At 24.0% G+C, this 23,086-nt stretch overlaps 2 protein-coding genes across 3 annotated transcripts; both read right to left on the bottom strand.

The window, feature by feature from the left end:
- Nucleotides 1-473: 473 nt before the first annotated feature.
- LOC145834059 (thiamine transporter 2-like) lies at nucleotides 474-6,921 on the bottom strand. Its single transcript, XM_082941392.1, has 9 exons — nucleotides 6,754-6,921; nucleotides 5,615-5,760; nucleotides 5,244-5,363; nucleotides 4,741-4,954; nucleotides 4,445-4,576; nucleotides 3,737-3,947; nucleotides 3,206-3,398; nucleotides 2,469-2,618; nucleotides 474-652 (listed from the first exon to the last, which is right to left on the bottom strand). The coding sequence occupies exons 1-9, from the start codon at nucleotides 6,877-6,879 to the stop codon at nucleotides 562-564; spliced, it is 1,383 nt and encodes a 460-aa protein (XP_082797518.1). The 5' UTR covers nucleotides 6,880-6,921; the 3' UTR covers nucleotides 474-561.
- Nucleotides 6,922-12,647: 5,726 nt separating this feature from the next.
- LOC145834563 (serine hydrolase-like protein) lies at nucleotides 12,648-19,995 on the bottom strand. Of its 2 annotated transcripts, none has more exons than XM_082942017.1 (13): nucleotides 19,904-19,995; nucleotides 18,136-18,179; nucleotides 16,465-16,614; nucleotides 15,875-15,988; nucleotides 15,760-15,801; nucleotides 15,343-15,362; nucleotides 14,840-14,914; nucleotides 14,350-14,453; nucleotides 13,999-14,078; nucleotides 13,816-13,930; nucleotides 13,473-13,560; nucleotides 13,175-13,286; nucleotides 12,648-12,780 (listed from the first exon to the last, which is right to left on the bottom strand). In XM_082942017.1, coding segments are annotated over exons 2-13 (948 nt in total). In that variant the 5' UTR covers nucleotides 18,137-18,179; nucleotides 19,904-19,995; the 3' UTR covers nucleotides 12,648-12,733. The 2 variants fall into 2 exon arrangements, with proteins under 2 accessions (XP_082798143.1, XP_082798141.1); XM_082942015.1 differs by lacking the exon at nucleotides 19,904-19,995 and adding an exon at nucleotides 19,094-19,230.
- Nucleotides 19,996-23,086: the final 3,091 nt, after the last annotated feature.

Raw genomic sequence — 23,086 nt, 5'->3', positions numbered from 1 at the left:
ACTAAAAGTGTTATCAAAATTTCTTTTAAAAAGGATAGTAAACACATTTTAAAAAATAAAAGAGTACTAAAAAGATTAACTTTAAAAGAGTTTTTAAATTTGATTAATATATAAAAACTATTGTTTTGAAAGTACTATTTAAAATAAAAGTTACATCTAATACTAAGTTGTAAAAAATTGTTTCTAAATATTACTTTATGTGCACTAGCATTATTTTTATAAGTTAAAACTAACTATATTTTTAAATAAGATGTGCTTTAATTTTATATTTCTAGAGTAAATAACATAAAAATTAAAGGAAAAGTTTTTCTCTATATAAAAAAACAAATCATATACTCTATAGTACATCAAAATGATTGAAAATAAAATCTACATAAAGCTTTAAAACAGCAATTTTTGAGAATTTTAAGTTAGTACTAAGTTTACTATAATAATAAACTTAAAACAAAGTTAGTTGATGTAAATTAGTTATAAACAGGCAGTTGATGTACTAGCGCTTTAAATTAATTGAGCAATATAAGTATGTACGTAAAAACAGAAATTTTCCTAGTTTAACTTAAGTTATAAAAATGTTTTTTCATCTTCAGTGTAGTTTCCCTGTTTTATAATACCGTAAGCAACGTAGACAAAGGCAATTACTCCAAAGTATGACCTTTAAAGAAATGTTTTTCATTAACTGCATATATATTTTTCGTTGTAAAGATTTTTAAAGGCTAGATTCGTGTATAATTATAACGTTAACTATATTCATTAGCTTTTTACAATACAGTAAGTACTTATAAAGCTTTAAAGCTTTACAATTTTATCTATTGTGACTTTACCAATAGTGTAAAAATTTTCTTAGTTGTGTTGTTGTAGATGTTAAAAAGCTATAACATTAAAAATAGTTATATTATTGATTGTAAAAGTAGTTAACCGTATACTTATTAAAAAAAGTTATGAAAAAGAAATTTTTGTTTGAAGAAAATATTTTACTTTTTATATAATAACATTTGTTTAAGTTTGATAAATTACGTTACTATAAAAAAAAATATTTCATTTTTGATGAAAATTTTTAAAACTTAAGCTTATAACATTAAATAGATATTCACAAACGTTTAAAAAAGTTGAGTTTAACTTTAGAAATATTATAACATTAATTTTTTTTTTTACTTTTTAGCACCCTTGTTTTGCACCTTGACTTGTTAGCTGTAAACTATACTTTAATGTTTTAATTTTTTTCAAAACCCAGTTATGATAAACAAAGTGAAGTAAAATAGAATAATAAAACTATTTAGCTTAATACTTAATGTTATGTTTTCTAAATTATAAATATACAAAGTTTTATTAAGTTTGCATTTTCTTAAAAAAATCAATTTTACAAATAAATATCAATCCCGTTATACAGTAACCTACCAAATAGGTACGCACTTTGAACACAGCACAAAATTGCGTACCCAAGTCGCAGTGCGTACCTAGAAAATGTTAGTATTTAACTACATAGATTAAGCTTAATGCAATCAGCTACAATCAACTTTCAAATTGTTTAGTAAAGAACTAGCGAGCAACAAAAAGTGTCTGCTAAACCCAAACGACAACCTAAACTAACAGACATATTTTAAAAAGCATTTAACTCTAAAAAAGTCTCAATTGCAATGTTCTTTATTTACACTAATGTTACCTTTTTATGAGTTTTTTACATTTATATTTCAACAAATAGGTATGTAAATGTTAATTGCATATTTCATAGTTTTCTTAAATATAAACTTTGTATGACTTTTGAAGTATTTTATATTCCTATGTTGTAGTCATAGGGTATAAAATTAAAACTGAACTGTTTGTTATTTTCGTTAAATAAAAAAGTTGTAATATGTTTGTTTTAAATATTGGACTTGATATACAATAAACAAAGTTCATAACTTGTTTTTTCGTTTCTTTAGTTTTAATTTATTTCAATTTAGTGCAGTATAATTTTATTTTATTACTACTTTAAAAAATTTCATTTTGGACACAGCCTTTTTCGGATAAAAAGTGCGTATCATACCGGCAGCGTACCTAGGAAATGCGTACCTAGCTGGCAGGTTACTGTAATAAAAGAAAAAAGTTTTCAATAAGATTGTCGTCCTCAATAGTTTATTTTAAATGCTTAATAATTTAAAGTACAACGGTATTTGTAGATTAAAATAAAATATTCGCAGATTTTTTGATTTTAATCTTAGAAAGAATTTGTTAAAGAAAGCTTAAAGTTAGAATTATTAGATATTAATTTGTTTGTATAGTTTTAGAAATATTTTAGAGTAGTAATGGCTTTAGCATTAAACAAAACTAATTGTATCTATATTTTAAAATTACTATTGAAAACTTTCATAATTAGTATATTAGAGATAATTTAATTTTTAAGTTTGAGTAATTCAAAATGTTTTATAGCGATAAAGTCTACGAAATGTGGTTTGTAAAGTAAATAAATAAAGTATAAAAAATAAACTGACCCGTATACAACAAACTGAATTTCAACTGGCAATTGACACACTTCTATCAGAATTATCGTCAAAATTGTGTTCAATAGAAGAGAAACAAATGTGTTTATTCCAAATATCAATGCAAAAACGTCAGAGTGAAGTTTTATCGAAAATTGATACCTGTTACAATAAATATCCTATCAATCATTTCCTCGTAAATATTTGAACTCATACATAAACTTGTTTGCGGATAGATTTTATTACTTACTGTAAGTTCACTTTTTCGTAAAAACAAAAACTGAGTAAACAAACTAAGCTGTGTTTTATAATAAAATTAGCAGACAGGTCAGATTGTTTAAACATATTTATGTACAATCTCAGCAATAAGTTAAGAATAAATCTTTATCAGAGTTAAACATTTTGAATAATACTGTTAAACAAAATATATAAGCCTTGAAAATTTTAGACAATAATTTTTTTTTTGTTAAACAAAATATAATAAATGATATTAAATTGTTTTTTATTCGCTACAAACTAGCTTAAAATAGTTATAATCTAATACACCAGAACAGTTTCCCATCAAAAAAAAGGATTTTTTGTAAATTCATAAGTTTTAAATAAATATTTTCTCATAAGCATTAATTTAAAATTTATGTTTTTTTCTAATCAAAGTTTAAAAATACAGAAATTTATTTATTAACAAATTAAAATAAAGCATACTAGTTTTATTAAAAAGCTTTCAGCTAACAGACTATTAATGGACTTACTGAATAATTGTAATGATGAAGTAGTACAAAAAAGTGAAGACAATGTAACTGATATAAGAACACCATATGCTACTTGTGAAATGAATGAGAAGAAGAGAAGCAGACATCAACAAAGACGAAATACCGATCCATATCGAGTTTCTCTTCTGATTCTTCAAGTTTACAAAGTTAACTGCGAACGCACCAACGGTACCTGTCATGGTAGCAATGCAGATGCTAGTAAGTCACTAAATTTTATGATCTATATTTATCATTACAAACAAAATATTTCGTGCTGATTTCTCAAATAATTTTCTTTGTAATAAAGTTTATAGTTGTAACTGTAAACATACTAAAATCTATTAAATTACTTAAAAAAGACAAGCAAAAAATAAACAAGAAAAATAAAAAACAATTGTTTTTCATTAAACATTTTAAGACTTTTTTTTCATAAAAGATAGAATTAATTCTTGAAATTTAAATTGTACAAAATAAAATTGTAATATTTATGTATTAATCTACAATATTTCTAAAAAATAACTTTTAACTTACCTAAAACCGTAGATATAGTTACTATAATTCCATTCAATTCATTTCCTGGATCAATTGCTTCCCATAAACTTTGAATGTAGTTCACTACTGAAATAAATCCACAGTTTGAAAGAGCGAACCATGCAGACCATATCAACATTTCACTGTCACTATAAGCTATTTTAACCTCCAACCACATTTTTTTGAATCCATCTTTCCAGTTTATACTATCCTGTAAATACGAGTTTACAAATTTTTGCATTCAGTTGTAAAGTTGAAACTGTTCGAGATAAAGTTATATTTGATTGCTTATTTTATTCCATAACTATTATATTTGATGCTTAGTAAAAGCTTTATAGTTTTTTTACGTCTTAGGTTTGTTTTATCCAGAGAATTCATAAACAACTTTTAAATAGTAAATTTGAAAACGCATTTTTTATAAACAAAGTACTTCATAATCTTATGGCTCCTATTAGTAGAGCTCTCTCTAAAGACATAACAATTGATGTAGAAAATTACAAAAATGATTTTTTATTATTATATTGTTTAACACTTAAACACAACATTAGATTGGTTTAAAACGTAAAACTTTTTAGACAATAAAAAAGATATCATTTTCTAAAACACAAAATTGGTTAACTTAGTAAAAAGTAGACATTGAAGTTTAAAATATGTACAATAAAAACATAAACAAAAGTAATATTCATAGTAAAAGTTTTTATAACTTACCGGAACTTTAACGCAATGACTTGTTTTATTAGAAAAAAAGCTTGTTCCATCATTCATTAAAACTAAGTCTTTGTTGTTTACTGATAAACTTTCAATGACTTTCTCTTCAGATTTACTAGCTTCAACTTTTTTCTTTGAAAGTTTTACTTTTAAAGTTTGTAGTTTAGTGATTAATTGAAACTAAAAAAAAGCTATTTTGTAGCCAGTAAACTTATTTTACTTTGTAGCTAAGAGTAAGGATAAAATTATTTGTCATAAATACAAGTTTATTAACAAAAATAAATAAAAAGACTGACTTTGAAAAACACTGAGGTCGGTGGCGTTGGTAGAAAAATTGATAGCAAAAGTGCAACAGCGCACGATGACGCACTCAATATGTTTAGTATGACGTAATCAATAGAACACAACGAAACGAGAAGTTGAGCTAGAATGGAAGACGCTGATGCCGAAATCAGCAAAACACCCCGGATGTAAGATGTGTACCGTTGGTAGTGAGTTTGGGGAATCACGCTGCAACATAAGTTAGGTGTTACGTTTAAAAGAATGTAGTAATTCACAGATAGTAGAGTTTGTTTATTTACAATGAGTTGCATGGACGAATAATAATCAAATTAAATGCTCCTATAGTTTATAAATTAATTTTAGTTTAAAGTTTTTAATTTTTATGTTTGAAATTTAGTATGATAACCTTAATCACAAGTCAAGATTATTTTTAAGTTGTTTGAAAAAATTTATTTATCTTGTTCGATTCAAGCATTAAAAAAACCTAATTAAACATCGTATGTAGATTTTGAAAAACCTGTATATGTAGGAGTTGTAAGCTATTTCAGCTGCAGTTCCTGTGGAATAAAGAACTTCCATTAGCTGCATTTGAGAAACGCCATTTCCAAAAATAAGCAGTAGATATGTTGAAACCCAGCTTTAAATACTATATTGTTGATATATGATATAAAGTTATAAAAGTAACTTTTAACATTATTCAATTTATATTTGTTTTATCAAAAGTAGGCAGTAACAAGTTGTAAATATAGTACTACTATACTTAATATATAAAATTAAATTGTCTTTTTAAAACTACAAAAAGGATTCAAATCAGATGCTTTTGAATTTTTTATATTTTGTGGTGAAGATTGTTTTTTCAAGTAATAACATTAGATACGTAAGACTTACCCTAGAGATTGAAAAACAATGACCGGTTTGTAACGAAGTATATCAGTGAAGAGAAAAATAGGTAACAAAAACGCGAGGTAGGAGTAGCCCCAAACAGGTAGTACTTCGTTTATAACTTCCGTATCGGATAGATTGTGGTAGTCGCTCTAAAATTTTTTTGTAATGTAGTCAACTAAGCATTTAAAAGTTTTATTTTAAAGATTTAAATACTAAAAAGGCCTACATTGTATTTATGTACATACTTAACAGTATTAATAATTACAATTAAAGAATATCTCATGCAGAGTAAGTAGTTCTCTAAACTGTAATCTTTTTGTTCATATAGTTTTTATTTTTATTTTGGTGTATTACTAATATTAAAACTTAAAAAAGTTTTGGAAGATAAAACAAACTAAAAGAATTTTTTATTTTGGCTTTACAAAGTTTAAAAACCGACTACAAGGGTATTTTAACACGAAAATCGTATTAAACAACACAAAAATGTATTTAATTTTTAAAAAGCTAACATTTTCTAGAATCTAAAGGTGAAAAGTTAACATATAAAATAATACTAAGTTTTAAGTTCCTTTTTAAGATTTTTAATCTTGTAACTGACCACTTAGAGTAAAAAAAAAGAGAAAACTGAAAAATCTAAACGTTTTGTTCGTTATAATGATGGATATTAAAGTCTATCTTGAGTTATTCGCTTTTTTTTTTAAATACACCCTCAACTATATTTTCTACTAGACTTAGCATAGTCAATTATTGTTCTAAAAATAAAAAGCCCGCAGTTAACTTTTTTAAACAATTTTCGACTTATTTTTATAGTTTTAAACATGTTAAGTGGCATTGAAATGTAAAAAATTAATATATAAAGTATAAAATATGATTTTGCTTGATCAACGCTTATTTTTGTACCTAACAATTACAGTTTATTATGCAAACTGAGCCTAAAAAAAATTGTTTTAAAAATGTCAGTTTTATATTTTTACAAAAATTTTCACTATGAGTAAACTACAGAACTATTAAAATCAATTATAAATTTAAAACTTTGAAGGCTTAAAAAATGAACAAAATGTTATACTTAAAAAGTTATGATTAATCAAACTAAAAAAAGTCAACAGTCTATTACATTTATTAGAAAATTCACTACTTCTAACTAGCAAAAACTGGAAAAAATAAGGCTCTGAAGGCAAGAAATGTATAAAAAATCCATAAAAGCATAAGATATAAGCTGCTTTTTTCCAGTTTACAGATGTATCTTGTTTATTGTTTTCTGAATCCATTTGTTTAATATAATGAGTACAAAAATTTTATGAAATCTTTGATTTGTCGAGACAAAATTAGTTAATAATCTAGAAATAACAGTAAAATAAAAAAAAGAGTTTTGTTTATTGCTATAATCAGCATAGACAGAGTGAAACATTCTAAGCGATAAAAATTACAACTGCTTCTGTTTATATTAGATATATAAATAAACTTAAAAAAATACATTCATTAACTATTTCTGTACACAAAGGCATGAGTCTAGTGTTTTTTTATATAAAATACTACAAAATTAGTTTTATACATTTTCATCAAACAAATCAACATCTTTATTTTAATCTTTTATCTAACTTTAATATTTATTTTAATATACCTTCAAAACATTGTAAGCTTAATTTATTTTAAACGAGCTAAACAAAAACATAAAAGACTAAGATTTTTTATAACTTTTGTTTTTTAGAAGCAAGGTCAACAAAAAATACTTTAAAATTGTTTTAATTATTTTTCTTTTACTTTCAGTAAACCATAATAATTTTCAAAACAAAAAGGTGTCTTTTTTGAGAGCTTTAAGAAATATTGTTAATAAAAAAATCTGTTCATGTGTTTTTAAACTCAATGCTTTTCATCTTTTGAAAACCAATCAAACTTACACTTTCTCAACACAAATATGATGCACAACCTATTAACTAAGCTAAACTACTTTGCAAACTTGCTTTTAATTTGAAATGAACTTGGAAAATTTTTTTGAGAACCCATGCGGATGAAACTTTTTGTTTGATATTTTAAGGTGAAACAGGGTGTCTGTTAGAATCTTTTTAAATAAACCGTATTATACACTTTCTAAGCCCAAAAAGCTTTATAGTATAAATATTCTGTATATTACTTAAACAGTTTTTTAAAGTTAAAATACATGTGACCAAATTACCTTCATTTAAATAAATCAAAATTTAAACTTGTATTACGTTTAACGTTAAACTAGATTTACCGTTGTACGAAACTTAGAATAAACTTTAATTAAACATTTTTCACAAAATTAGCTTTGTGTTAAAAACTAAAAATTTCAACAAATTGAAAAACTTTTGGTTTTAACGTAAACAGTTTAAGAATTGATTGAAAATTAAAAAAAAAATCTTTTGTTATTATGTGCTAAAAGCTAATTTAATTTATAGTTTCTTTATAAATTTGTTTTAATAATCTGTAAAATAAAAAATATGTACTTTAATTATTTATAAATAACTCAGATTTTTTACTCGTTTTTTTTATTTAGTTAAAGGTATATAAACACATTCGAAAATAAAACTCAAACGTAAATGCAACTTTAAAACTCTTTTTTTCTAAACATTTACTTGAAGTAACGTTTTACATAACGATAATAAAATAAAATTAAGTTAAAATACAAGGTTGTAAGTTTTGAAATAGTTTCGACAATTATCAAATTCTAAAATTTTTTTATTAAAAAACTAAAAACAAACTAAATTTGACTAAATTAGAAAGACTTAATTTTATCTCACATTATCAGTAAAAGTAAGTTTTTTTAAACAAATTAGGTGCACAAATTTTCAATTTTTTTGTTTTTTTGTAACTGAGAGATATTTTTTTAATTTTAATACAGTTATAATCTTTATAGATTGAACCAACTGGTACATTTGACTTTCTAAGTATCAGATCTTGTCTTTTCAGGTCTAGCACTTTGAAATTCTAGAATTGAATGATTGAATTTTTGTCGCATTTTTAAACATGTGTGAACTTATTTACATATTAACTTAAGAATAAAATAAAAAAGGTTTTCATATTGTTTATGTATATGCAAAACTAAACATAAATTTATAAACTGTTAAATCCTTTATTAAGTTTAGTTTGTAATTAACTAATTTTTAGAAAACTTTGTTGTAAATTATAAGGGTAAAAGCAATTTTTAAACTTTTTTATTTTAACTATAAACTTTTCGTATGCTCCAACTTATAAATGGAAAAAACTACATATATCATAATATAACATGATGTGTTTATGAATAATTTAAAAACTTTATTTACCAATTAGTTTTAAGTGTTATTCAAAAATAAAACAAAGTACAATACAGTTTAAAAAACTCCAAAAAAGAGTCGATTTTAACTAAAGTTTAACAATTTTTCATAAACAATTATTATTAGCATTACCAAGTTAGTAAATTTTTAAATAAATTTACTTAAGGAATTAAAAGATTAAGATAATCGTTAAAGATTAATCTGAATGATATTATATTATAAGACCAATTAAACAAATAAATAAAAACTTGTTGCATGGGATAATCATTTTATATGCTTTAATAGTATGCTAATAATCAATTTAAATCTAAGGATAGTTATAAAACTTACAGTTATAGTATACTTGGGTTCTAATAAAACGTTTAAGTCTGTATCAGGGTTTTTAAAGTGATCGAAATCTCCTCTTTAGGAGCGAAGTTAGTTATCAGAGGGCGTTAGTTAGTAAAGCAGCAAAAATGTAAAAGGAGAATAAACTAGTAAAGGGCGATATTTAATAAATTAGGCGATTCTTATTTAAGTTTCTGCCGAAGAGGTGCTTATAAAAATAAGTTTAGAAAATCTTGGTACAGATTGTAGCTTTTTTTTTGTTATATTAAAGTGTATAATTAAACTATTGACTTTAATAATCTCTATTGTTTTGCATAAACAACTTTATCAAGTCTTTAAAATAAATGTTTATAGAAAAGTTAAACAGTTGCATTATCAGCTGAAACTATTATTTAAGTATAAAGTTGATAGTATCCTAGCAAATTTTGTACTTGTTTTTATATTATAAGAAACTGATATAGTATACAGGTTAAGCGTTTTTTTTTTGTGTTTGTTTATCTTGTTCTAGTTAAATTAGTATTTTCATTTTTATGTTTACAGCTGCAAAACAAATTGAGCTGTAATAGGCTAAAAATAGTTTTCTTTTTCCGGAAGGCTATATTTTTAACTTTAAAACTTTTTTATTTTACATTTTATAGCCTTTAACCAGTTAATACGCCCAAGTTAATTACTTAAAGCCAAACGTTTTCCACCACTTAAATACGATTTAATCTTATATTATAATCTAGTCTGAATTGAGCTCATTTTTGGATTTTTTGATTGAATGTTTTTTTAAGCTTTATTCTTTATTTTCAAAAATATTTCTAACAGCTCATAGTAGAAAAACGAAAAGAAGTTGTGTGTAGTTTGATAACCGAAAGGTCTTTTCATACATCAGATACATTAATCATATTTTATGCGTCGATTTTTTTGTTTCTTATATTTTTATACTTATAGTCTCTTCAATTTACACTAAAATTCTTTATAAATGTACTACTTCTTTTATTTTTGTAATTAGTAAAAACTGTCTATCTAAATAGCAACGGAAATCGACTTAAGTGTATTGTAAGTTAAGTACTTAAACAATTTTTTTTATAAAGTACATATTAAAGCAAAATATTCTTAAACTTTCATAAAAAAATGACAAAAATTTATTAATACTTAGCACCTTAGATACAAAAACAAAAGTTACTATCGTTTTCCTTAAACAGTTAAAAAGTATGGATTAGTTTTAACATTCTCTATAGCTATTTCTTTTTACATTTTTAAGTAAGAAACCTATTTGATGTTTACATGAGTTGATTAACTTTGATATTTATTTTTGAAGAGTTAGGAGATCTTCTTTAAATCATAATTGTCATGTTACTGTTAATCAAATAGATTTTTTCCTACTCTTAACAGTGTATGTTTATATTTACAGTTGTTGTCTTTTTTTTTTTGTTTTGTGCATTGGTTTCAAAAACTTTTATGCAAAAAATGCAGTAAATATCAGTGATGATTTAGTATTAATTTTAGTATTTTTATTCTAACATGTATTAGTTTTTAAATTTAATTTGCGCTAAATGTGATTAAATTTATGGATTATTTTAATCTCTGCTTTTTTCCATTTTTTAAGGAAATTTAAGTTTATTGATATAATTTTGTACTTTAAACCATTACAATTTTGGAGTGAAAAAAAAAGGGAACATTACCTGGTTAAATTAACTTAAAAAGTATATAAAAAAGATCTTTTAATACTTATAATAGTGAAGACATTTCAATTAAACTTTATTGGGATGAAGTGTACCGAAAACAATTTTTATTGAACATCGACAGCTCTAACTCAAGCTTATTCTTAAAGACCCTTTTTGGTACTAATTTAAAATCAGTAAACTTATCAACATAATCTAATGTTATATATGAGTAAAGCGAATCGACAACTGTTTAAAATCACTAAAAATTTGTTGTTTGGTATTTTTCTTTTCATAAAACAATGTTTCACCCAGTTACTAATTAATATTAATAGTAACTTACTGATCCAAAACAATCCCATACATGCAATAGCTTTTGATAATGTGAAGTAAAGAACTTAGAGATCTTATAAAACCAAAATAATACAAGCCGATATGTATATGGTTAACTTATTCCATAAAAACATGTGCATTTTTAAATCACAAACATTATTATAAATTTTAACCAAAGTACTTAGCTTTTCTTAGGACAAAAAAACGTATATTTTTCTTCGATTTCAACTGTTTCGAGAAATTTCTTTTTAATAACTTGTTTTACAACTGCTATATTTTTCAGCTACAATTTAAATTTAAAGTATTATGTTGCTTTTAATAATTAAAAATATATAAAACAATGTATGAGCATTTGGTAAAAACTTAAGGTTAAAAAAGTTTTTTATAAAATTGTACTCAAAATTAAACCAGGTATCAAAGTCAAATCATACTTTACTGCTACTTGTCTTTAATGCATTCCCTACATATGTTTTATTGCTGTAAAAACTATTGATTATTTTTTAACTTATATAAACTAAGAAAACTAACATAGAGATCACAACATGTCTAAACTAAAAAACTGTAACTATTTTACGTCACCTTAAAGTTAAATAAGAAGTATGCTAAAACTTAATTTTGTACAGCAGTCCCAGATTAATAATTCGGTGTATTTCAAGTTAAACTAAAATTTATAAAGCAAAGAATCTAAAATAATATTTAATAGTGTTTTGTAAAAGCGGTTACATTACTGGAAAAGTAAAAATTGTAAATTTTGGAAGTAATGTTAATTTGTTATGGCAACTTTCTATTGACAGTTTTAAGATTTACATTAAATGTTTTACTCATAAAATTCTAAGAACTCTCTTTTGTTTTTCAATTTTCTTTTTAATTTAATTCTTTAAATATTTTTTTTGTTTATATATCGATTTCAACTTTTTTTTCTAGTATCATATGTTGTATCATAAAAACATCTTTTGAATACGTATCTAAAAAGTTAATATAAAAACTTTAAAGAACGATTGATACTAAAACATATGATCTATCAAAGTGACGTTTTTGTTTATTTCCGAATATACAAATTCAAAATGTTACTGCATATAAACTAATGAGAAAGTATGATGTCATTTTTCAAATAGAAAAAAAAAATTGTGTACAAAGTAATACGGAATCTGTACAAACTAAGTTAAATTACTTATCAAAAACTATTATTTATAAATATTAAAAGTAGATACAATTGCATAGTTCAACTAATTCTTAAAGTGAAGTAAACAATACTTAATCTTAAACATATGCAATAAAAATATTTTAAATATTTAATTTTAACCTTTATCGCAGCTAATTATTGAAGAACTGATTAATAACTAAATTAATAAACTAAGTTTAAGCATTACAACAGTTGAAAACTTTTTAAAACAGGGTATTTTTAAAGAACTAATTTCATAAAAAAAATAATTTAAAAATACTGTTAACTTTCTAGGATAGTTTGATATAAACATAATAAACTAAACCTCAAAGAAATGTTTGTACTTGAATATAAAAACAAAAAACATATCAAAAAAGTCCTATAGTTTTCCTTTTGGAATTTGAAGTACATATTCATTTTTTAAATCTGTAATTAAAATTGGAGTATTAATAGAAACAAAAACAGAAAAATTTCACAGAAATTTTTTTTCTATATTTTTATTTCACATACAAATTACATCAAATAAATAATGATTTTTTTATAATTTTACAACAACTCTAAATTCAATTGTTAAGGTAATTAAACTAAAAAAATTAAGTTATACAGGCAAAGAGTATTGTTTAAGTAAAGTAAAAAACTATTTTGTTAAACTCTATCAATATTTTAAATAAAGTTTAATAATGATTATTTAGCTATGAAACAATTATCTATTGGTTTTGAACATAAATTAAATAAAAGCTAATAAAATATTTATTTGTGTTCTTAAAAATGATTAAATAATAAACACAACAACTTTAAATATTTTTGTATTTTTACGAACAAATTTGACTACGCTTAGGTCTACTAAGGAACTTGTTTATTACATCACAAACAACTTCTGGTTGATTTAAATGTACGTGGTGATTTCCTATACATGAATAATCTTCTTTGTGCTGATGAAAAAATAATAATATAATGATTTAAATAATAACTTCTTGGTAGTTTTAGCATAATGTGCTTAGTTTACTTACAGTATAACTATCAAGCAGTCTTTTTGTGCTATGTAATTTCTTTTTAGGGTAAAAAAAATTTAAATGTAGAAAAAAATTATGTGAGACTCAACAAATCAAAAAACTAACTTGGCAGTTTTTAAAAAGGGAGAAAAAATGATCGACCATTTGTTTTGTTTCTGGAGTTATAAACTTTTTTACAAGTCCGTCTTCAGCGCTAAATAATTTATGTTTGATTACAGTAAAATATCTATCAAACATTTTCAAAAAAGTATAATAAATACATTTAAAACAAAAACTTTTGTTATGCTTATCAATATTCTATACTTCAAAATATATAATTTAGTGTTAAGTAGAGCAAAATACACTTTAACATAGAGTTATTCCTAAAAAACTTAATTACGAAACAGTTTAACTAATATTATCAAAGCAAAACATGTTTAAAAATTCAAAAAATAAGGGCAAGACTAACAGTATATGTAAAGTTTCAGCGGTAATTCTAGTGACAAAATGGGGGGCATGAGCATCGCTTATGTAAGTTATGTTTGGTAGTTTGTGACGAAAGTCTCTAGAAAACGCAAATGAATCTGTTGAAAAACACGAAATTAGCAATAAGTATTTCATTAGCACACACAGGTTAATTTTTCAATCTCACCCTCGCCTTTCTTTACAAGTCCTCTTTCTAAAAGTACATCTACGGAGCTTTCAAGTAGGTCTTTGTTACCTTCTTGCAGTCTAGTTATAAATAATTAAATATTTTTGTTTAAAACCTAATAGAAAAAAGAGTAAACTTGACTAAAGTTATTTAGAAGCATAATGCTAGTAGTTTTAAATAAGTACAAACTTTAAAACAAACAACTTTTTTTTTTCTGAACAATATTTTTATATGAATTCTTGATTTTATTCTTAAATACTATTCTAAACGAAAACCTTTCACTAGTTTATATTTCAAAAAAAAAATTACCTTAAATAAACAATCAAATATTATAAAGCTGCAAAGTCATACCTTTGTTTAGCTTCTTTATAAGAATAGAGTTTTTCTGTTTTACTAGATGTTTCAAATTGGTGATATTTCGTTATGGCGTCATGTAATTTTTCAGGCATTGATTTCTAAATTATATGAATGACAATAATTCTCAATAATTTCTTAATATATTGCGTACAATAAATATGTCACACATTTGCTTAAGTGTTTTTGTTTTCAGTTTGAAACATTTCTTGTTATAATTTTCTGAAATTTAAAAGCCGATTAGGTTAATTACGAAGCTCAATTTTTGTTAGTTCGTTAACGTCATAGTTACAATGCATTTTATATGGGTAATAATTAACTTTTACAGTAATAACGTTTAAATTAATTTATTAAATAAAACATTTAAAAAGCTTACTTTTAAATGTATTTTTGAAATATCTGATTAACTAAAAATCTAATCATTAAAATATAAAAAATTACTTAACTTATTTTTTTAGCTATAATAAATAATTTAAGCCCGACTAACTATTTTGTATGGGTGTAAACCTAAAACATCGATCAATATCAACTTATCCACTCTATTTTCAAACGTTGCACTGTACTGTTATTTATTAACTTTATAAAACTTAATTTAATAACGACGTAAATTATTCACTAAACTTAAACCAAAATCCATTATATAGATTGAAATTGGCTTCTTGATTTTGTTTGTTTTTATAAGTTATCCATTTAAATCAAATTTAAAGTATTAAAAAAGGTTTAAGTTATGTTAATAACTTTTAAACTTATAAACTTTTAGTTTTAGTTGAAATAAATTGAGTTCTCAACTCGAGTTTCGATTTAATTGAAAATATAAATTTAACTTTTTTAGAGCTAATTACAGTACAATGTTTCTTCTTATCAATAAACATTATAACTGACGATTAATAAGAAGAAACATTGTAATAATTTTTATAAAAGCTTAACTTATAACTTTTGAAAAATTAAGTTTGTAACTTTAAAAATTAATGAAAGCTAAACATAACTTACCATAGCTGAAATATTGCCACCTAAAAATCAAATATAAAATTATTTTAGTGTGTAAAAATTTAGACTAAAACATAAGAAAACATATTAATTATTATAGTTTAAAAGAACAAATAAATTTTTTTTTAAATAACTCAATCATTTACAACTCAAAAGCTTTTGTATAAAGACAATGTTACAAACATAAATTGCTTTCTTAAGATTTAATTCTAAATACAGTACTATATTGCATTGTAAACAGTATATATTACATAAATTGCAAAACATGTACTGTACAATAAATAAATATAATTATAAAACTTTATTCAGTCCGAATAACAATCAGAATAACTTGACATTCAGAATAAACTAATTTTTACTTCTGAAAAACATAAATATTTTAAAAAGTATAACATAGTACAATATATTTCAAAGACATACCTAAACTGTGTGAAAGAAAGCTAAATGTGTTCCAATCAAAATCTTAAAAGAAAAAAAAATATTAGAACTCTCTATGTATAGACTATATATGATAGATCATTTAGGCTCAACTAACGATTTCTAATTCTTTCAACGAAATCAACGTAAAAGAACATTGAATAATAACTTCCAAATGGTAGATGGGACGACTTTCCGTGACCAGGTAGATCTACCATCACGTAAAACTTGTCTGAAATGTTGTAAGTTTATGAAGGATAAAATTATTTTTTATCAAGAATAAGACTTTTAAAGGATAATTTGAAAAACTTTGATGATAAAGTAATTCATACAACATTTACTCTTATGTAGTTTTGATTTCATTGTGACAAATTTTTAATTTTAAATAGATAAAACATTTCATTTTTTTTGTAAATGCACTTGGTTAAGAATAATATAAGGGCTAAGCTTTTTTTGTACTAAAACTATCTGTTAAAAATTTTATGTTTAGATCTTATCAATAAACAATACAAGTTAAAAGTAGTTTACAAGTACAATGACAATAATTTAACTCTTTTTCTTGTTTTTTTTTTATCTTAACTACTAATAAACGTGACCATTTAAAACCTTGATAGGATATATGTAAATCTATTATAAAACTTTACACAAACTAGTGATCAAACAAAAGTATAAAATTTGTTTATCCTAAATACGAAGCTAAGTAATAACCTTGCTTCAGCAAAGGCTGTAACTTTTTGAAAGAGTTTAAATTGTCCAGCCATCCATGAAGCATTAGAACAGGTTCATCTTTGCTACTTCCAATGGTGACACCTGCCACTTTACCCCAGTGCATATTTATCTCTACGTTTTCCATGGCCACTACAAAGTTTTTCAAATATCAAACAAGGAGTTGTTTAAAGCTATTATTTATCTTTAGGTAGTAAAAATTTATTTAGTCTTAAAGATAAGTTTGCAAAAAAAATTTTAAGTATTTTAAATAAGTATCACATTATCAAAAGTTCTTACAGTTCATCTATTTTTAACTGAGTCTTTTTAAAAAGAAATTAATTAAACACATGATAAGTTAGATTAAAAGTACATTGTTGCCATTCTTGTAGTCAAAACGACTATCCTGTGTTAACTTAAACTAACCTGAGTCATCTTAAGTAGTTTTTTTATTACTTAAAAAACTTTTTTGCCTCTGGTGCAAACCACTTATACCTTATTTGTTAATTTCCTTATATATTAGTAAAAATAAAAGCTGTATAAATATGCTTCTACATTTGATGGTTAAACAAATAAAATTACAAAAAATCAAAAAAAATATTGAAACTTAATCAACTAAATATCATTCTGGATCTAAAAAAATCTGTGCTGAGATTTTTAAAAAGTCTTATAAGTATCTTGAGTTTTTTATCTCAGCACAGATTTTTTTTAGATCTTGAATGATATTTAATTGATTAAGTTTCAATATTTTTCTAATTTTTTGTAATTTTATTTGTTTAACCATCAAATGTAGAAGCATATTTATACAGCTTTTCTTTTTATTTATATAAAAGGAAAATTAATAAAAAACCATTCTGAGTCAGTCTGAGTTTTTTAAAAACCATAATATCCTAAACTATTTTAAGTTGTTCTGAAACATCCTGAGAATTCAAAATATTCTGAGTTATCCAGAGTATACTGAGTGTGTGGCAACCCTGAAAATTACATTAAAATTATAAGCATAATATAGAAACTGTGTAAAACAGGGTTTCCACTACAGGATCAATAACACCTCTTTTGAATTTTAGTAGACCATGGCAATTGTAAATTTTTAAATAATAAAAAGAAAAATTTGAGTTTACCATGTTACTAGTTTTAGTTTGCTATTTAGTATTTGACCCTGAGGTAAGATTTAAACAAAAAGTCTATCTACTCAATTAAAAAACATATTATGACAAGTAATTCTAAAGTAGGCAATATTGCTTCCGGGGAATGACCAGTAAGGCAGCAAAAAAAAGCAGATGGGTAATTAACTAACTTACTCTAGATGTTCTAGGATTTCTAATGAACAGTAGAACATCATAACATTACAAAAATTACAACTGTGACCCATAAAATTTTTGTTTTTGAATTTTGGTCTTTGACCACCAAATGCCTACCGATCCCTGAACAAAGGGGAAGGGGATTTTTTTTAGTTTTCTGCCAAGGGTGAATTTAATAAATGAAATTTGAAAACATTGGTACAACCTATAAAGTACAATTATAAAATGATTTTTTTAATTATTTACCAAGTATTCTTTATCTAACTGTAGAAAAAATTATAAGACTAATAAAAATAATGTATCTAAACATAACTTGTCCATATAATTTTTTTTTTTAAGTTTTATTATTTTGCTATAACAACATCAAACTTACTTCTCACTTTTGATGTGTATTTTCTGTAACAAAGTTGTAGATATCTGAAAATTATGTAAGATATTTTATCAAAGCTAAGACAAAAACTTTATTTCGTTTAATTCATTATTATATGATATTTTTAGATAAACTTTGTTGTATTAAACAAATCTATTGAAACTTTTATGAGCAATTCACCTGAAAAAATTTTTTGACCATAAATATAAAATTTAAAAGTTAAAAAAACCATTGAGTGTGTTTTATTTTTATATGTTGCATTTTTAAGTTTTATAGCAAAAATCTACTTTTAAATATGTTTATTTTTAACTATATTGTTATAGAAAACAAAAGTGTATGTTATTTTCATGGACATTTAATCCATAAGAAAATTGTTTTTAAAATTACAAAACTATGTACTAAACAATTTTTTAGGTACAATATTTTTTTAATTTCTATACTGTAGGGTACTACTGCTTTCAAATATCATAATTACAGTTTTAATTGTAAAGAATAATTTATACACCTTGAACTAAAATTTAATAACTTTTAAATTATGAAGTTATATTTATTGAGTATTTAAATAATTAATATCAACTTAAATTACTTTTAGTCAAAAACTAAATTCTTATCAATGAAATAAACTGCCTTTTACAAATGTTATGTTATTAAGAGTTTTTTAATTTTAAAGGACAGTTGTTTATTTAATAATTAAGTGCTAGCTATCAAAGAGACAGGTTAAATTATATGTTACGTAATATAATGTTTCACTACAGTAAAACTATTGCTGCAGGAGAACAAATGACCTTTTTTAATAAAACTAGTTTGGTTTAGTAAAAAGTGTTATTACAAATACAATAGTATGTGTATTTTCTTGAAAGATAAAAAAGATATCATATAGCAGTGCCTTTTTTAAAGTTATAAAAATATCATTTAAATAATAATAAAAAATCAAATGCACATAATAAACAACCAAAAATACTTGTTTTGTACTGAATTGATTGACAAAATTCTTCTTATCATCAATGCAATTAAAATCTTTAATGAAGTTTCAATTTAGAAAATTAGTTATAAAAAGGTTGAACCCTTCAACTTAAATTAAATATTGGAATTTATTAATGATTCTGAAAATTATAATTTTTCAACTTATGTTTTTACTACATTATACATTAAGTTGAACTTTGATTGAATTTAGATGTTTGATATAAATTCTAAAAAATCTATTGTTTTTTTTTTGGTAATTTATACTTAAATTAAAACCTTGTATTTTTTTTTCTTTTTAAATGTGCCAGGGGTTAATTTTGACTATTAGAAACTTCTTTTATGCTTAGTCATGTTTTTAATATAATGCTTTAATACTGTCTATCATAATGTTAAACCAAAACACAATACTTAATTAAGGGCATAGGAAAGTAAGGCACTTTTTTACATGCAGATCTTATTTAAAGGTCTTCAACTTGAATAACAGTTGCTTTTACCTTTTCTTAAATAAAAATTAGTTTTTAAGATATGAGAAGACAAAGTGGGAGAGTACCATAAAATCCTTATGGAAGGGTGAAGTTAAATGGCAAATAAAAATTATTTCATTAAAAATATATCTTCTTCAACATTTTAAATCTTTCTTATACTTTTTAGTCTAATCTTAACTTAATAAACTATCTTATTGTAGTGAATTTTAAATATCTGAGTAAAATTTATTTTTTCTAAAAAATTTAAAGAATATTGTTTTTTTTTTTTTAGTTATATTTTTTGTTAAATACAACAGAATACTTTTTTTTATAATGCAACGAACATATCCTGAAGATTTGACGTCAATAGCTTACAATATGAGATGATAGATTTTTAGTGGATATTGTCCAAAAAGCTAAACAACTTAAAACTGTATTTTTTTTTACTCACAGTTTTTATATAAACAGATATTTTATTCTAACTACAAGACACTTTTTTGTTTGAGAAATGATTTTTAAATTTTTTAATGTATACATTTTTTAGCTTATAAAACTTATAGACAAAAAATCTTAAATCAGATAATGAATAATTATATTTTGCAAGATTGTAAGACACAAAGTTTTAAATACTGGATCAAAAAATTATAGTCATTACTCAAACAAAAAAGTGTCTTGTAGCTATAATCAATTTGTTAATTAAGTTTCCATGTACTGCACTTGTAATGCTCGATGACCGAAAGGTCTTTCTCCACACCAATCCATCGACCTTAGTTGTGAGCATTCACATTTTTCTTTCTTTCTTAATCAAAACTCTAAAATAAGAACTATGTATTTTTATATTTAATGGGTTCAGTAGTTATGCAATGTTATAATCAAAATTTCAGAATAGAGAAAACTCCCATACAGCAAACTACTAATAGTAAGTTTTTCCCCAGAGTAGATAATACTCATCTGGGTAAGTTGTAAGGTCTGCAGTTGTAAGGTTTTAGAGTTTTTCTTATTTCTAATATTAGGCAAATGAGATAAGGTAACAATACAAAAGTACATTAACAACTGTAAGCTTCAAATCTAGGCGCTTCTATTTGGCTAATGCTTTGCTTTTTTTTATCATATTAGCTATTAATAAATTTATTTTTTTTATGTTTGGGTAAGGAGAGATAGGAATAAAGCTTTAGATTTAATTCTATTAGTGAAATGGGTTAAGGATAGGGATTTTTTATTTTTCTTAAATGTTGATAGCTTTTTATAAAACCACTTTGAAAACTTAAACAACTTAATTTAAAAGGTTAAAAAACATAAAAGGTTAAAACTTTCATAACTAAAGTTTTTCTTTAATATTTTCTAAGTATAAGATATAACATTTAAAAATTTAAAAAAAATTTATTGTAGGACATATAAGTAAAAAAAAATGTAGTCGGGCAAAAAAAAAAGAGTACCATTTGTTATAATAACGTATACTTAAGTCATACTTGACATAGCAAAAGTAAAATATAGTGTAATTGTATAAATCAAATTATGTGTATGTTTAAAAAAAATTTATTTCAGATCTGTGTACGATAATGGCTCCCGGAAGCTGTTATTGACATCAGAAACCCTCCTATTTCAGATTTAAAAATGAAAATTACTAAGATTGTATTCAAGAAAACACCAAGGTTAATACTTCAAAAAATTATGGCTGTAATAATATTGATTTTAGCTATAATCGGTGTAAAACATTTTTTTGGTTAAATTTAGGCTATATTTAGATTTGGGTTTTTTTTCAAATAAAACTACAAAAAAAAACTTTACGTAAACCAAGTAGCTAAACTTATTACATTGTTACTCTAAGTCAATTTTTTCTTACTTATTTGTATATCATTGTTATATTTTTTTACCATAAAACTTTATAGAAAAGAGTTAATCATACCAATTCGATCATCAGACCACAAGCTTTGGTAGACTGAGACCGGTTTCGTCCTCATTAGGACTCATTAGTCAGTCACAACCGAAAAACTTGCAGTCTTCAATCTACAAACGGTTTATCTTGCTTTCGCGTGAAGCAACTGTTTAGTGGTATTGATCTGTGACGTCAGCATTGTCTTTTGCCCTGCAACGTTCAATACATTAAACAAGATTTATATAACAAGGCAAGACATCTGGTACGCTCGTATTAAATACAAAATGAGGACGAAACCGGTCTCAGTCTACCAAAGCTTGTGGTCTAATGATCGAATTGGTATGATCAACCCTTTTGTAAACTTGAGCTTGTCTCACGGCAAACGAGAGTCTAGGCTTCTGCTCTGCAGACTCTCGCCGATGTTTTTGTTGAAAAGTTTTTAGACAAACTATTTTTATAGTCTACCTTTTCTGCAATCCTGGTTATTTTTTATGTAAGTTTTGAAATTGAACTTGTATTGCTGTATGTTTGTATAATATATGTTCTAGAAATAAAAACTTGTTCAAATGTTTTTATTTTAATCACACTTATGACTAAAAGATAAATAAAAACTTACGATAAATGAAGCATTTTTATTTTAAAAACTTATAACTTGTTACCTAAAACGTATTGTTACTTGTTTTTTTTTATAAAGCTGTAAGTGCAATTTTTTCTTCATAATATATTTATTCAATAATTGCTTGTGAGTACTTATTTAATTTTGTACACCGATTAAATTTTTTTGATGTTGTGAAAGTCTATAGCTATCAAGTGATTTTATGTATATATAAATACATTTCAAATAGACTGAATAATTCTTTAAACCTTAAAGCTTCAGAAAATTAAATCCTGTCGAAAAATCAAAACTAAAGTTTTTTCTTTGCGAATGCTATATTCACTAACAACATTTAGCTGCCCATAAAGATAACCAGCTTTAATTGCCTCAATATCAAGTTAAGTTGGTATTGGGATTTCTTCTTTTTAGAGCCTTTCCTATTTAATAAAAAGCGAAACGATGTTAGTAAAGTATATACATAAATTTATGTTAATCCGATATTAACATAATGAGCAATTAAAAAAAACCATATGTGCTAGTTAAACTTAAATTTAATAAAATCTTCTTTAGATAATTAAACATTATTTGACATTAAAATAAACTCTTTCAAACAGTATAAGTAAGACTCAATATTTAGAACAAAATATATTTCATGCTTCTTTCATCAGTTGTATACTAAGCAATAAAAATAAAGTTTTAAATCTAACTTATATAGTGGAAATGCAATCAACGTAATTAATAATAATAAAGCAAAGAGTAATTAACAATACATAAGTACTTCTAATTACAATGCAACTAAAAAATAATAAAACAGAGCAACAACTTATAAAACAGTTTAAGAAAACAACGAAACAGTATAATCAAAATCTTTATGTTTACACAACTTAGGTTTTCTTAATAAAATACAAATAGCCTCAAGTTTAATTAAACCCGAAATGTGAAAACAATTTTTAACAATTTTAAATCTTATTAAATTATAATTACTAGCACAATCAAGGTTATTTACTAAGTGTTCAGAAATAGCAGATCTTTTTGAAGCATTTATTACTCTAATAG

Source organism: Thalia democratica, chromosome 4 (genome assembly GCF_965202585.1).
Source record: "Thalia democratica chromosome 4, ktThaDemo2.hap1.1, whole genome shotgun sequence".
Classification (NCBI taxonomy): Eukaryota; Metazoa; Chordata; class Thaliacea; order Salpida; family Salpidae; genus Thalia; species Thalia democratica.
The sequence above is the reverse complement of the archived record's forward strand: the minus strand, read 5'-3'. Positions and strand labels throughout refer to the sequence as shown.

Excerpts from the sequence above, each read along its gene's own strand:
- LOC145834059 (XM_082941392.1), bottom strand. The coding sequence starts at position 6,879 with ATGGATTCAGAAAACAATAAACAAGATACATCTGTAAACTGGAAAAAA. Across the intron at positions 5,364-5,614 it reads ATTGTTTTTCAATCTCTAGG|CTGGGTTTCAACATATCTAC; the intron begins GTAAGTCTTACG and ends TAGTATTTAAAG. Across the intron at positions 4,577-4,740 it reads CGACCTCAGTGTTTTTCAAA|AAAAAAGTTGAAGCTAGTAA; the intron begins GTCAGTCTTTTT and ends AAACTTTCAAAG.
- LOC145834563 (XM_082942015.1), bottom strand. The coding sequence starts at position 19,134 with ATGATAAGAAGAATTTTGTCAATCAATTCAGTACAAAACAA. Across the intron at positions 15,363-15,759 it reads CTTTCTTTCACACAGTTTAG|GTGGCAATATTTCAGCTATG; the intron begins GTATGTCTTTGA and ends TTTGATTTTTAG. Across the intron at positions 12,781-13,174 it reads ACCTAAGCGTAGTCAAATTT|ATTTAAAAAATGAATATGTA; the intron begins GTTCGTAAAAAT and ends TTTTAATTACAG.